At 35.4% G+C, this 15,628-nt stretch overlaps 1 protein-coding gene across 7 annotated transcripts in view; it reads right to left on the bottom strand.

Annotated features, from left to right (window-relative positions):
- The window catches only part of TUSC3 (tumor suppressor candidate 3), a 183,237-nt gene that overhangs the window by 77,728 nt on the left and 89,881 nt on the right, over positions 1–15,628 (bottom strand). For 6 of the 7 annotated variants that reach the window (XR_014292371.1, XR_014292372.1, XM_082608600.1 and 3 more), the window contains exon 6: positions 521–610. The exons of the other annotated variant lie outside the window; for it this stretch is intronic. Coding sequence is in view for 4 of the 6 variants with exons in the window: in XM_082608600.1 (XP_082464726.1) it covers positions 521–610 (90 nt within the window). In the remaining 2 variants the exon portion in view is untranslated. The remainder of the gene's footprint in view (positions 1–520; positions 611–15,628) is intronic. 7 annotated transcript variants of the gene reach the window in all.

Raw genomic sequence — 15,628 nt, 5'->3', positions numbered from 1 at the left:
AAGGAAAGGGAAGGCAGCAAAACAGTAGCAGTTACTAATGTAAATTTTGCTACTGATTTAACTACACACCAATTTCACTTTCAATTTTCTGGCAAACAGTTCCTGGCATCCTAATAAAATGACTTCAGGGTTCTTAATGATCTTCTGAACTAAATTAAATTTATCATTGCTGGGACACTGGCTACAAACTGTTCCTATTTCCTCTTTTGGCATTACATATTATTGCCATAGCAGTCTACAAAGTTGAAAAAATAATTTATGTGTATATATTTGATAAGTGGTACACTGAATTTTTTTTAATCCACGCTAAAGCAGTCCTCACCCTAAAATATATATATATATATATATATATGTGCATGTTGTGTCTATGTACATGGTGAAGGTAGTAAATGAGAAGAGAAAGAACATATATTTAGATTTACAAATAGAATCCTTTCTTACTAAATGCTAAACATAATTTCGGATTCCTATGTAAACAGGATTAAAGTTCATAATACTGATGCACAGAACATGCACTTACCACTTGTCCATTGTGCGGGTTTTTATGAGCATATGGTGGCCCACGGATATGATTCCACATCTGGCCAGAGGTCATAGCAAAGACTATACACTGAAAAAACAGGGTACAATATTATAACATGTAAACTGAAAAATAAGAGAATACTGCATTCTTTAAAAAAAATGGTCATGAAACTATCTTTCAAATATCATGTAACAGCTCATCCATTAAAATCATTTTCATTTACTAACTATCGGAGCTTCAGTAAGTTACTTTTCTTCTGCTTCTCAGATTTGATATCTATAAACTGGGGATACCAACCAACTATGCTGATGACATACGTTAATGATTAAACTGGGTAACATATGTAAAGCATCTGGCGTGGTGACTGATAATCTGATATGTCCTAACTAGAGCTAGTCAAAAGTATAGGTGAAACACGACGTTTTAGATATAGCCAGGAATAATTCACAGAAGCCATATTCCTGCTAGATGTAGCAAAAAAGGCTGCATTTTGAAAAACTAATCTTAAAGATCCGAGACATTACAGAGGTGGTGGGGGAGGAAGGAGTATGAACCAGAAGTCACAGTCAATCACTGTAACTTATATGTAAGCAGGTTTTGTTTAAATCATACATGCTTACATTTACAAACATGGACATCTTTAGACTGAAATATGTCTTCAGGTTAAAACACTTCCTACTGTCTCAGAACTTGCCCCGCTCACTCTTTATTTGAACTGCCCGCCTCTGGTAGGTAGCTATATCAACAAAGATTCAAGGTCAGAATGAGCAATGTGTGACCGGGGATCTAAACATAACAAGATTTGCACAATTTTTAAAGGAGAAAAGAGGATACAAAAGGGGAAAAGTAGGATGAGGCAAATTAATGGAGGATTTTTAAACCCAGAGAATAACTCTGAACTCTGTTTCATAACTTCTTGGGAACCACAATACTTCAAAAGAAAATAAAAATGATATAACAGGATTATAGAGATTAATGTGAATCCTTTCCACACTTTCTTGAGGATAACTCTGAAATAAACTGAAACTTCTTAAAAGTCAGATTTGACTTGCATATACTTTGCGTAGATTGAGATATTTCCTGAAAGTCAAGATTTTACAAAATATTTGCACTTTAAACTTAGAAGGTACATTAGAATTTAGGCCCGAAGTGAAACAGAGAATGATGCACCACCTATAAAGTCATTTAAAAATGTGAAATTGTTACATGAGAAAAATAAATTGTATATCTAATTTATAGGAGTATCATGTCAGTGATTTAGAGAATATATTAAAGTTGATTATTCTGTAGATAGATTATAATATAGTAGTGTGAAAAGCAGAGTATATTTTAAAATCCAGGAAAAGATATATCTAGTGAATAAACACATTTATAGTATAAGCAAGTGACCTTTTTGTTTTTAGTAGATGCTCAGTAATACTAGAGTTCTATCATTTTGGGGATCTAACCCTCATAGTCACTAATCAGCACTGAAGCTGTACGTATTTCTGGTTTTACTTTTACCTGTCTGCCTATTCCTCCTCTGCCTTCTACTGCTTCACTTGACATTCCTATTTCCAACTACGGTGGGGAAAAAATGCATGATCAAGTCTATTTTAGAAGGATGGTACTAGTCACAGTATGGAGAATAGACTGGAGAAAAGTATAACTTGAGGCAGAGAAATCAGTTTGGAGGCTGATGTATAAAAATGCTTGAGAGACTATAGTGGCCAATTCCATGGTAGTGACAGAATTGAGAGATTTGGACAAACAGGAGAAATATTTAAGAGATGGAATCAATAGACTTTGGTGAATGACTGATGTGATAGAAAATAGTCAAAATTAACCTCTGGGTTTCTGATTTGAGCAACAGTATGTAGTTAGTGGTGACACCCAATGAGATACAGAGTGAGGCAGAAGCATGTTAAGGGTGAAAGGGAAGAAGGTAACAAAGATTTGGAGTTCCTTCTGTTTTAATTATTTTTTTTTTTAAAGTAGGTCCGTGTTTGTTATATATTTTAAAAATAGCAGTGTGTACATGTCAATCCCAAATTCCCAATCTATCCCCCCCACTCTTCCCCCCTGGTAACCATAAGTTTTTTTTGAAGTCTGCGAGTCTGTTTCTGTTTTGAAAATAAGTTCATTTGTGTCGTTTATTTTTAGATTCCGCACATAAGCGATATCATATGATATTTGTCTTTATCTGACTTACTTAGTATGATAATATCCAGGTCCACCCATGTTGCCGCAAATGGCATTATTTCATTCTTTTTAATGGCTAAGTAATATTCCATTGTATATATGTACTACATCTTCTTTATCCATTCCTATGTTGATGGACATTTAAGTTGCTTCCACATCTTGGCTATTGTAAACAGTGATGCAATGAACATTGGGTGCATATCCTTTTGAACCATGTTTTTCTCTAGATATATGTCCAGGAGTGGGATTACTGGATCACATGGTAGCTCTATTTTTAGTTTTTTAAGGAACCTCCATACTGTTCTCCATAGTGGCTGTACCAATTTACATTCCCATCAGCAGTACAAGAGGGTTCCCTTTTCTCCACACCCTCTCCAGCATTTATTGTTTGTAGACCTTTTGATGATGGACATTCTGACTGGTGTGAGGTGATATCTCACTGTAGTTTTGATTTGCATTTCTCTAATAATTAGTGATGTTGAGCAGTTTTTCATGTGCCTCTTGGCCATCCGTATGTCTTCTTTGGAGAAATGTCTATTTAGGTCTTCTGCCCATTTTTTGATTGGGTTGTTTGCTTTTTGGATATTGAGTCACATGAGCTGTTTGTAAATTTTGGAGACTAATCCCTTCTTGGTTGCATCGTTTGTGAATATTTTCTCCCATTCTGTGGGTTGTCTTTTCGTTTTGTGGTTTCTTTGCTATGCAAAAGCTTTTGAGTTTAATTAGGTCCCATTTGTTTATTTTTGTTTTTATTTCCATTACTCTAGGAGGTGGATCCGAAAAGATATTGCTGTAATTTATGTCGAAGAGTGTTCTGCCTATGTTTTCCTCTTATAGTATCCAGTCTTACATTTAGGTCTTTAATCCATTTTGAGATTTTTTTTGTGTATGGTGTTAAAGAATGTTCTAGTTTCATTTTTTTACATGTAGCTGTCTGGTTTTCCCAGCACCATTTATTGAAGAGACTGTCTTTTCTCACTGTATAGTTTTGCCTCCTTGTTGTAGATTAACTGACCATAGGTAAATGGGTTTATTTCTGGGCTTTTTATCCTGTTCCACTGATCTATATTTCTGTTTTGTGCCAGTAGCATACTGTTTTGATGCCTGTAGATTTGTAGTATAGTCTGAGGTCAGGAAGCCTGATTCCTCCAGCTCTGTTTTTCTTTCTCAAGATTGCTTTGGCAATCGGGGTCTTTTGTGTCTCCATACAAATTTTAAGGTTGTTTTTGATCTAGTTCTGTGAAAAATGTCTTTGGTAATTTGATAGGGATTGTATGACATCTGTAAATTGCCTTGGGGAGTTCATTTTTAAATGGGTTAACTCTAATGTACTTGCAAAACATCCATTTCAAAACATCTTTGGAGAGTGAGACATCTAAGAGACATTTACATATATATCTAATGACAGAGGTGTAGGGAAGAAAAACTACAGATTGGGAATTGTCAGCACATAGTTGTTCACAAGTCATGGGAATGGATAAAATTGCTCAAGAAGAGTAAATAGGGTGAGAAAAATAGAAGGCCTAAAGGGCTAGAAAAGAACACTCATGAATACTTGTAAGTTCATAAACTCATAGACAGGAGCCTGCAAAGGAACCTGGGACACAGAAGTAGGAAGAAAATGAAGGTAGGAGATAATAGTGTAACAGAACCCAAGGATAGAATTTTGAAAAAGAAGAATGTGGTGGTCAAAAATGGTCAAATGCTGGGGAATGATCGAATACAAAACAACCTGAAAATACTTATTTTTTCTTGACTATTCATTTGAGACACTGAAATACTTAAAAACTATAACAGTTAAAAAGTTAAAAGACAGTAGTATCTATCCAATGACCTGCAACATTCTTAAGATCCACCACTGATATGTTTAAAGTACTTTGCCCAGCAGTATATCATAGTAGTTCAGGACGGAGGCTCTTAAATTAGAACACTTGAGTTTCAGATCTGTCTTGAGCACTTGGAGAAGTTCATCATTCTGGGCCTATAACATTAGGATTATATTAGCATCAACCTTTTTAAGCTATGGAGGTTTAGTAAGTTATTATTATCCCAATGCCCTCCACAACCTGATCCCACATTCCTAAATAGCACTGTGCCCCACACTCCTTAACTGGCTCTCTATGCTTCATTCAGGTCACTCTTCTTGCTCCACCCCCTCCATCCAGGAAGCAGTGCCTACGTTTACATCTTGTTAATGCCGTACCTGCCCAGGACTCCTACCTAACCAACCTCTCTACACTTGGGGTCTATGTATGGTTCTCTCTGAAGCTATTCCAGTTTAATTTATTCATTTGACAATTATTAACTGAGCACACCAAGTATTTACTGGATACTAGGAACATAGCAATGAAAAAGACAGTCCCTGCTCTTCAGTGAAAGTCCTAAATAAGTGACATGTGCTCTGAGTCATAAAAAATAAGTAGGTATTTCTCATTCATTCAACATTTATATACTGAGAACCCACTATATATTCAAGAACTGTTTCAGAAGCCAAGAATAAAACAATGAACAAAAATATAAGGGGGGAAACTCCCCTCATGGAGCTTACATTCTATAGGGAGAAAACAGACAGTAAAAAATTAAATTATATGAGAGACAATGATAAATGAACTGAGGAAAAGTAAAGCAGTGAAGGTGGAAAGAAGTCATGAGAGAAGGGGTTGCAATACTAATGAGTGGTTGGGAGGAGCCTCTCCAAGGCAGTGGCATTTTCAGCAGAGATCTGATGATGTCTAAAAGCTATGTAAATACTTGGGGAAAGAGGGAAGAGCCAGTGAACCAGGCTCTACTGAAGGACAATGTCTGGCATATTTTAGGAAGAGTAAAGAAGCCAAGAGGACTGAAGGACAGTTGATGAGGAGAAATGGATAAGGTTGGTGAAGTAGTACAGGGCCAGATCCCAGAGCCTCCTGGGTTGGAATTTTGAAAATTAACCGTATGGTGGGTAAAGATGGAAGCTAGGATATAGTTAAAAAGCTACTGCAATAAGTGGATTAAGAAATAATTAGAGCTCAAACAAGGGTGGTAGGTATGGTGAGAAATCGTTGGAATCTGGACATATTTGGAAGGAAGAGTCAACAGGATTTTCTGAAAGATTAGATGTGGGGTATGGCAGGGAAGAAGTGGTGAAGGAAGACTATGAGGTTTTTGACTTGAACATGAGAAGTCAAAGGCTATGGGAGAATTAGGTCTGGGGCCGGAGATGAGGAGTCTGTCCTGTACCTGTTCATTTGGAGACACCCAGTAGACTTCCAGGTAGAGGTGCAGCATGATCAAGTTGGATTTATCAGTCTGGAGTTTACAGGGAAGATCTGGCCCCAAGATAAAATTTAGGACTCAATAATAGTTAGTATTTAACCTTTAAAGCTGGACACCAATTAAGTAAATATAAATAGAGATGACCAAGATTTGAACCCCGTTTACACCAAAATAAGTGCAGAAGATAAAAAATGAACGAGCAAAGATGATTAAGAAGTAGCAGTCAGAGAAGTAAGGAAAATCACAAGCGTGGCCTCCTGGAAGACAAGTGATTCTGGATGAAGAGATCAGTTCTGTAGGTACAGAGAGAGCAGTAATATGAAGACCCAGAACTAAAAATTGAATTTATTTCCCTGGAAAATATTTGTGCCCTTGACTAGAGCATTTTCAATGGAACAGTGAGGCAAAAGCCTTATGAAAAAATAAGGAAACAATGTAGACAACTGTTTCAAGGAGTTTTGCTCTAAGAGGGATCAGGTAAATAGAACAATATCTGGAAGGGAAAATGGTGTCATGTCCCTTTAAGATGAGTAAGGAGATGTTTGCATTGCTAACAGAATGATTCAGTAATAAAAGAAAAAATTAGGATGACAAAGAAAGAGGCGAGAATTGTTGGAACACTGTCACTGAATAGATGAGATGCGATAAGATCTAGTACACAAGTGGGGATGTTACACTTAGATAAGAGCAGGAAAGGTTCAAGTAATACAGCAGTACACAGACTCCAAGGGGCTCTGCATAGAATGCAGTGGCGGAAGAGATCTGGGTACTTAAATGGGATAAAAGCAAATGTTCATTTCCACTATCTTCTAAATATATCATTTCCTTCAACTATGAATGTAGTTGACAGATCACAATAGTTTTAGCGGCACCTGTGATTTTCGTTAGTGAGGGAAATGCAAATATCTTCATACTATAACATTTTCATATTATAACAGTAACTATCTCAAAATATTGTTTATATTTAGACTACTTGAAAACTATGGTAGTTATTAGATTCACACTAGGTTTGGTGATTTAATGCATTAATAGGAAACATATATATTCCAATATTATAAATTTTACTTACACATAAGAGAAAATGCTCAAATTTTAAAATGAGATGTTAAAATTAAATAGCAATAGCTATACTATCTATGGTTTGTTACAGAAGTTTTAAAAAATTCATCTTAATACCTGATTTATTCAAAATTCCAAGAAATGGTTCAATAAAAGAAAAGCCGGCTTAAACATGGTGTTTAAACATGAGTCATTTCAAGTAGTGACAGATGTATTTACAGTATTTATTTATAATTACACACAGAGCTGTGGCACTTGTCACAACATAACAAAATACTAAACAAACATAAACTTCTAAAATGCAAAACGGCCCAGATTTATAGAAACTCTTTCTAAGCATGTATAATTGATATTTCCTTTTTTGATTTTAACAACTGAAATGTCCAGTACTTCACTGCTCTCATTAGTTTGGAAATTTAAATTTTTGTAATTAACTACAACTTTATTTTTGTATCTATTTACTAAAATATTCATGCAGAAAAGGACATGATTCATAAGGGTACATACAGTTCAATGAATTTTTACATAAGCATACCCTTGTAACCAACACTGAGATCAGGCAGTGGAATACTATTAGAAAAACAGGAGTCCACTGATGCCTCTTCCTAATCATTACCTGCATAACCCTCCAAAGGGGTAGGGATATTTTTTTGAAAATGCTGCATCACAGAGTATGTGTATACCAGGCTTTAGTGGACTAACCAAACATTTCTCAGAACTTTCAACCAAATTTACACTCCAACTAGCAGTGTTTCAGAGTTCTGGTCCATGCACATCCATACCAACAACTGGCATTATCTCTGCATGTGTGTGTGTGTATGTTCATCTTGGCTATTCTGGTAGAGGTGTGGCAGGCCATACTATAGTTAGTTAGTTAGTTAGTTAGTTATTGTTGGCTGCATTGGATCTTCGTTGCTGTGCATGGGCTTTCTCTAGTTGTGGCGAGCAGGGGCTCCTCGTTGTGGTGTGTGGCTTCTCACTGCAGTGGCCTCTTGTTGCAGAGCATGGGCTCTCTAGGCATGCGGGCTTCAGTAGTTGCAGCTCACAGGCTCTAGAGCACAAGCTTAGTAGTTGTGGCGCACGGGCTTAGTTGCTCTGTGGCATGTGGGATCTTCCCGCACCAGGGCTTGAATCCATGTCCCCTGCATAGGCAGGCGGATTCTTAACCACCAGGGAAGCCCTATACTATAGTTTTATTTCACAATATGCAGATGATTAACAAAGTTGAATATGTTTTCATATGTTTACTGAAATTTGAACATTTTGGTAAAGTACCCAGCAAGTCTTTACTCCTGTTCAAAATTTGATTATCTGACTTCTGCTTATTGTTCTCTAAAAGTTCTTTATATATATAAAATAAGTAAGTATACACATAGCAAATAATCTTTACCAAGCTTGTGACTTGCCTTCCTTTTCATTTTCTTAATGGTATCTTTTGGCAAACAGAAATTCTTAATTCACTGCAGTTCAGTTTACCAGTTATTTCTTCCATTATGGTCTGTTTCAAGAAATCTTTGCCAATCCAGCAATCATAAAGATAAATACCTATGTTTTCTTCTAGAAGTGTTAATGTTTACATTTCACACTGAGATGAACAACACACTGAGATTCACAATTCACCTTTTATTTTATTTGAGCTGTAACTGACATACAACATTATATTAGTTTCAGGTGTACAACATAATGGTTTGATACCTGTATATATGGGGAAATGATGACCACAGTAAGTCTAGTTTAACATCTGTCATACATATTTATAGACTATCTTTCTTGTGATGAGAACATTTAAGATCTACTCTCTTAACAACTTTGAAATATGCAGTACAGTACAGACTATAGTTGCCATGTTGTACATTACATCCCCAATAGTCGTTTACTTTATAACTGAAGTTTGTACCTTTTGACACCCTGTGCCCATTTCACCTACTTGCACCACACACCCCCTCTTCTCTGTATCTCTGGTTTTGTTGGTTTGGGGGGGGGCTTGCTTTTTTTGTTTTTGTCTTAGATTCCACATGTAAGTCTTTCTTCACTTGGTATTGGGTTGGCCAAAAAATTCGTTTGGTTTTAAGTACACATTCTTCAGTTTCACCAAGAACTTTATTGAACAACATATTCACTAACTGAACGAACTTTCTGGCCAACCCAATATAATAATGCCTTCAAGGTCCACTTATGTTGTCACAAATGGCAAGATTTAATTTTTTAATGGTTGAATAATATTCATTGTATTTACCACAAAGTCTTTATCCATTCATTGATGGACACTTAGACTGTTTCCTTATCTTGGCTATTGTAAGTAATGCTGCAATGAACATGGAGGTACATATATATTAGTTTTTTTGTTTTCTTCTGATAAATATCTAGAAGAATTGCTAGATCATATAGTAGTTCTACTTTAATTTTTTAAGGAACCTCCATATGCTATTCCACAGTGGCTGTACCAATTTACATTCTCACCAGTAGTGCATGAGGGTTCCCTTTTCTCCACATCTTCTCCAACACTTGTTATTTCTTGACATTTTAATAATAGCTATTCTTACAGGTGTGAAGTGACATTTCATGGTGGTTTTTATTTGCATTTCTCTGATGATCAGTAATACTGAGCATCTTTTCACATGTACCTGCACCATCTGTATCTCTTTAGAAAAATGTCTATTCAGATCCTCTGCCTATTTTTTTTTTTTTTTTTTTTTTTTTTTCTTTTTGCGGTATGCGGGCCTCTCACCGCTGTGGCCTCTCCCGTTGCGGAGCACAGGCTCCGGATGCGCAGGCCCAGCGGCCATGGCTCACGGGCCCAGCCGCTCCGCGGCACATGGGATCCTCCCAGACCGGGGCACGAACCCGTATCCCCTGCATCGGCAGGCGGACTCCCAACCACCGCGCCACCAGGGAGGCCCTCTCTGCCTATTTTTTAATTGACTTGTTTGTTGTTTTTACTACTGAGTTGTATGAGTTCTTTATATATCCTGGATATCAACCCCTTATCAAATACATGATTTGCAAATAGTTTCTTCCATTCAGGTTGCCTTTTCATTTTGTCAACCTTTGCTATGCAGAAGCTTTTTAGTCTGATGTAGTCCCACTTGTTTATTTTTGCTTGTTTTGCCTCGGTTTTTGATGTCAAATACAAAAACTTATCACCAAGAAAAACATCAAAGAGCTTATCACCTAGGTTTTCTCCTGGGAGTTTTATCATTTCAGGTCTTACAGTCAACTCTTTTATCCATTTTGAGTTAATTTCTGTGCACGGGGTACGGGTAGGGGTCAAGTGTTATTCCTTTGCATGTGGCTGTCCAGTTTTCCCAATACCATTTATTGAAGACACTGTCCTTCCCCAATGTATATTCTTGGCTACTTTGTCATAAATTAATTGACCACATATGTGTGTGTTTATCTCAGGGCTTTCTATTCTGTTCCATTGATCTGTATGTCCATTTTTATTCCAATACCATTATATTTTGATTACTACAGCTTTGTAATAAAGTTTGAATCAGGGAGCATGATGCCTCCAACTTTGTTTTTAAGATTGATTTTGCTATTCAGGGTCTATTATGGATCCATACATACTTCAGGATTTCTTCTATTTCTGTGAAAAATGCCATTGGAATTTTGATAGGGACGGCACTGAATTTGTACATTGCTTTGGGTAGTATAATATTTGGTAGTTAAAGTTAACAATACTAATTCTTCCAATCCATGAGCATGGTATAACTTTCCATTTATTTGTATCATCTTCAATTTCTTTCATCAATATCTTAATAGTTTCTGGTGTACAGGTCTCTCAACTCCTTGGTTAAACTTATTCCTAGGTATTTTATTCTTTTTCATGAATTGTAAATGGAATTGGTTTTTTAATTTCTCTGATAGTTTGATATTAGTATATGGAAATGCCACATAGTTCTATATATTGATTTTTTTTAGCCTGCAACTTTATTGAATTCAACTTTATTAAGTTCATTTACTAATTGTAGTAGTTTTTTGGTGGAGTCTTCAGGGTTTTCTATATACAGTATTATGTTATCTGAAAATAGTGATGGTTTTACTTCTTCCTTTCTGATTTGGATGTCCTCTGAATATGTCAAATAAAAGTGGTGAGAGTGGACATCCTTGCTTTCTTCCTGATCTTAGAGGAAAAGCATTCAGCTTTTCACCACTGAGTACCATGTCAGCTGTGGGCTTGTCATGTAAGGCCTTTATTATGTTGAGGTATGTTCCCTCTATTGAGAAATCTTATGATAAATGGAGTATAGAAGCTAGGTGGTCACTCCATGTACTGGATCTTCACATTGAGGCTTACTTGTGACTTTATAATAAGCAAAAAACTCAGATAACCACATTCAAATGCAAAAAAAAAAAAAAAAAAAGGCAGGTCCATCTATCTATGAGTAATTTTAAAATGTTCTTCGAGTTTATTAAGAACATTATCTATCCTCCTGAAAGAAAATTAAGTGCTAGATTTATTAAGAAAAATATACCCTAAGAAGATATTAATTCATTTCATTATATGGTTGCCATACTCCTGACCCAAACAAAAATACACAGAAATTACCTATGTTTAAATGGACATAGCTATCTTCAAATAGGCAAATGATTCAATTGCCTGATGGGAAAAACTTTTTATTCAAAGTTACTTCACTGGAAAAAATATTATCAGCAATTATTGCTTTTCACTTGGAAAGAGAACAAAATAATATGCCACAGAGATCATACCTATAAGATATTATAAAGTACATAATTTTATTCAAGAAAAATTTGAAAGAAAAAGGAGCTTATTCCATTCTATTTGAAGTCAGAGCTGCCCTGACTTCAGAGCAGTCACAAAAAAATACATTTCTACTGATATACCATAATGTATAGACACCAAAGAATCTTTCAGGAATTGTGAAAATTGTGTAATAACATATATTAATCTTGAGCTTTTAAGTTTTTCATAAAACTAACATAACTAAACTGATATAATTTCTTTGAGACAGAAGAAACATTAAGGTATGTATGTGAATCATCCTATAATGCAGAGCATCAGTGTTAAAAGGCAGAAAACAGCTTCTATCCTACTGAGATTTACTGTAATAATAAGGTTTGGGTTATTAGACCTTTCAAATGATGTTTTATCTTTCATGGTTTTACTCGTAGATTCTTAGGATGTTTTTCTTTGTGTTTTTAATGAATGTAACTACTCCTCACACTCATATTTCTGGTTTGAAATGACAGCCATCTCTGAAGAGCATTAGCCTCCCATGAAGCTCTGTATTTAAGGGCTACAAAACGTAACATTTTAACTCATTTTGATATTCCCAGTCAACATTTCTGCCTGAAGACCATAAACTATATATCTATCCTACACTCCCTGAAGTTATGTACTGGTGTAGTTCAATACTTTACTCAAGCATTCTGCTTTAAACACACCATGAAGCAGGTACTGTGTATGCTTATTGTCCATCATCCTCCATCTTTAGAGGGTGGAGTAAGTTTGGAAAGCCAAGTGAAACCAAAACAGAACCAATGTATATTCAGCTCCATAAACAATCATCAGTACCTATTAAATAGTAGTTAACAAGCAATTTTCCCCTTAGGAAGCATGAGACCAGGAAGCACTTACAAATATTCCTTTACCTATTTTTTTTTTTAAACTCAAAACCAGGAAGCTTTAATACCTATGTATGTTTCAACATTTGCATATGTTACCTCCCCTATGCAAGGAAATTGCAAGCTTTGTCTCTATCCTACACCCTAAAGCACTATGAATAGTCTTCTCTCCCCAGTATACACTTCATTCTTAATCCCGTGAGTCATAAACAATAATATGACTATGATAATGAAAAAGAAAAAAATTACCAGCCACAGAATACAGCCTACCCAGAACTAAGGACTCATAACACTAACTAATCCCAGAAGTACTTCTGCACAGGTTCAGTGGTAAGACACAACTGCTAATTGTAGGTAGACTTGTTCTTTACTAAGAAGTAAGCATGTGGCTAGAAATTCTCTACTGAATTGTTTTTCTCGTTATTTTCCTCTTGCATATAAATGTTTTCATTACAGAAGTGGTCTGCTGTTGTGTAGTTCATTACTATTTTTATTTTAGGAGCTTTCATTTTACTGTGCAATCCAAGGCTTTCATCAGTTTCTACAAATCAGATGACAAGACTTTGCCAAAAATTATTTTAAAATATATTCTCATTGCCAAAGGAAAATGAGATATTAGTTGCTTTTAATAGACAAATGTTTAAGAATCTGAATAAATGGTTCAGCATTTTGGATAGCCTCTTAACTTTGTAAGGATATCCCAAGAATAGGATTTAAAAAAAGACTGGAATTGAACAAATCCAGTTTTTCACTTAAAAATAGTTTTTCTTTATAAACAAAAATCAAGTTTGGGGTGGTAATGGTGACTATCAGACAGAAAATGGTAAAGGAGCTTCAAATTATTTATCTGACCTCATTGTTTAAGTGACTTGAATAGTTTCATAAGCCATCAGCAGATAAGAAAAAAACCTCACAAATCAACATTTTATATTCAGAGTAGTTTTCAAATAGAAAATGGTAAAGGAGCTTCAAATTATTTATCTGACCTCATTGTTTAAGTGACTTGAATAGTTTCATAAGCCATCAGCAGATAAGAAAAAAACCCCACAAATCAACATTTTATATTCAGAGTAGTTTTCAAATGTATTGTTTGAAAACATGTCTGTTTTCTGCGTCCTGTTACTGACTTCTGAAAGGCTGCCACTGGGGAGCAGATATACCTACCCAGATTTCCTTCTCAAGTATGTGTTTGTGAATGTTAGAATATCTTCTGGTATGCCCAGCACATTAGCTTTCAAGTATTCAAAGAAAAACAAATCTGCATGATGTAGCAGAGGTGCAAGAAAATTGACTGTTGGAGTACTAACATTTGTGCATCACATAAATGTTCTTAGGCATTTATTTACAGTCCTAATGGCTCATTGCATGCCCTGGGTTAAACACCCGGAATACAAGACATTTGCCCAGATTTAGAGAACCCAGCACTGTGAAAAGAACACAGAACTTGAAGTCAGACACACACACAGAATCAAATCCCAGTTAACCATTTTCTAGCTGTGTGAGCTTCTGCAAATTGAGTTTACTGAATCTTAGTTTCCTTGTTTGTAAAATGAGGATAATACAAATTCCTTTTCATAGTTATTATAGGGAATAAGCATATAAAACATACCCCAAAAGAAGGAAGAGATGCAGTAAATGGTAATGCCTGTTATTACTAATTTTCAACAATAATTCTGGGGCTCTTCTCAAGGAGGGAGAATAATAAAGGCATGCTAATGTCATCTAAGTCCACCTCAGCCACAGGATTACATCTTAAGTAGACAGTTTTTTAGTAGAATGAAACAGTGACAAAATTTGGTATATTAGTGTTGAAATACTAAAGGAGTTTTAACTTTCCAACAACACTTTGAAAGAAGTGCTGTATTTTTACCAAGAAACTGGGTAGCTTTAACTGAATGAAGCAACCTGAGCATAAACCCAAAATGTTTTCAAACTTAATGACTATGGTGACTGAGATCATCCATAGTATCCAGTTATACTAAACAGAGTATAAACTAATTAATCTCTTTTAACTCAATTATCAAGAAGTGAGAAAATATTAAGACACTTTCCTTGAAAACTCTTATCTTCCTTACTCTAAAAAATCCAAACTTAATCCAAACTTCAAATTCGTACTTCTCTATCTACCACAAAGCCATAGAGGTTCTCTGTGAATTTCTAGACTCCAGCTATTATTGCAGATGATGGGTGCTTTAAGGTGATTTGCTTGGGCTGCTTATCAGTCTATCCTATCATATCCAACTCAGTCATAAACACCACTAATTCTTGGTTGAAAAGAAAAATGGAAGGATGAAGGGCTATTGCAAGAAGGCAAAAGGAACAAACTGACACTTAGCATATACATTTGTATGCATATATATTAAAGTTTCATTTTTGATATTGTTTACAAATATTTTATACATCTTTTGTTACTTTTATTTTTAAGTACCATTACTTTTCTTCTTCCTATTGGGAAAGAGACTATATTTTCAATTATCTATTGAAATTGTTTACTAATGATTTTTGGAGACTGACTGAATTCAGAAAACTGTTCAACTCCAGTATTAATTTCATTATTGGTTCTCCATAAATTGTGATGAAATTTCCATATGGACAATCATACCATAGGCAAATCATATCTTAGGTAAATCTCTTTTTTTTACACTTTTTTGTTCCCTGTATTTCTTTTTCTGTTCTTAGGCTTTGACTAAGACCACTAGTAAAATGATGAAAAGCAGGTGATTGTAGGCATCATTTTAAGTTATCACTACTAAGATATTTGCTAGAGATTTTAAGATACCCTTAACCTAATTAAGAAACTTCACTTTCTTAATTCATCATGAATTAGCTAAATTTGGTTGGTAACACATTTTCAAAAAACTTTTTGCTTCTATGTTCATAAGCAGCATTTGCCATATACCATGGCACACCCTGAAGGTGGTGAAAGTAAGCCTTTGTGACACTACTGGCATGTGCAGAAAGCCAGTCAACTCTGCAGGACTAGGAGAAAGGACACAAACTAGAGCATTCAGCACCAGC

This window comes from Mesoplodon mirus (genome assembly GCF_964341445.2).
Source record: "Mesoplodon mirus genome assembly, chromosome: 20".
In the NCBI taxonomy this organism is placed as follows: domain Eukaryota; kingdom Metazoa; phylum Chordata; class Mammalia; order Artiodactyla; family Ziphiidae; genus Mesoplodon; species Mesoplodon mirus.
This window is presented reverse-complemented; position numbering and strand designations above follow the sequence as displayed.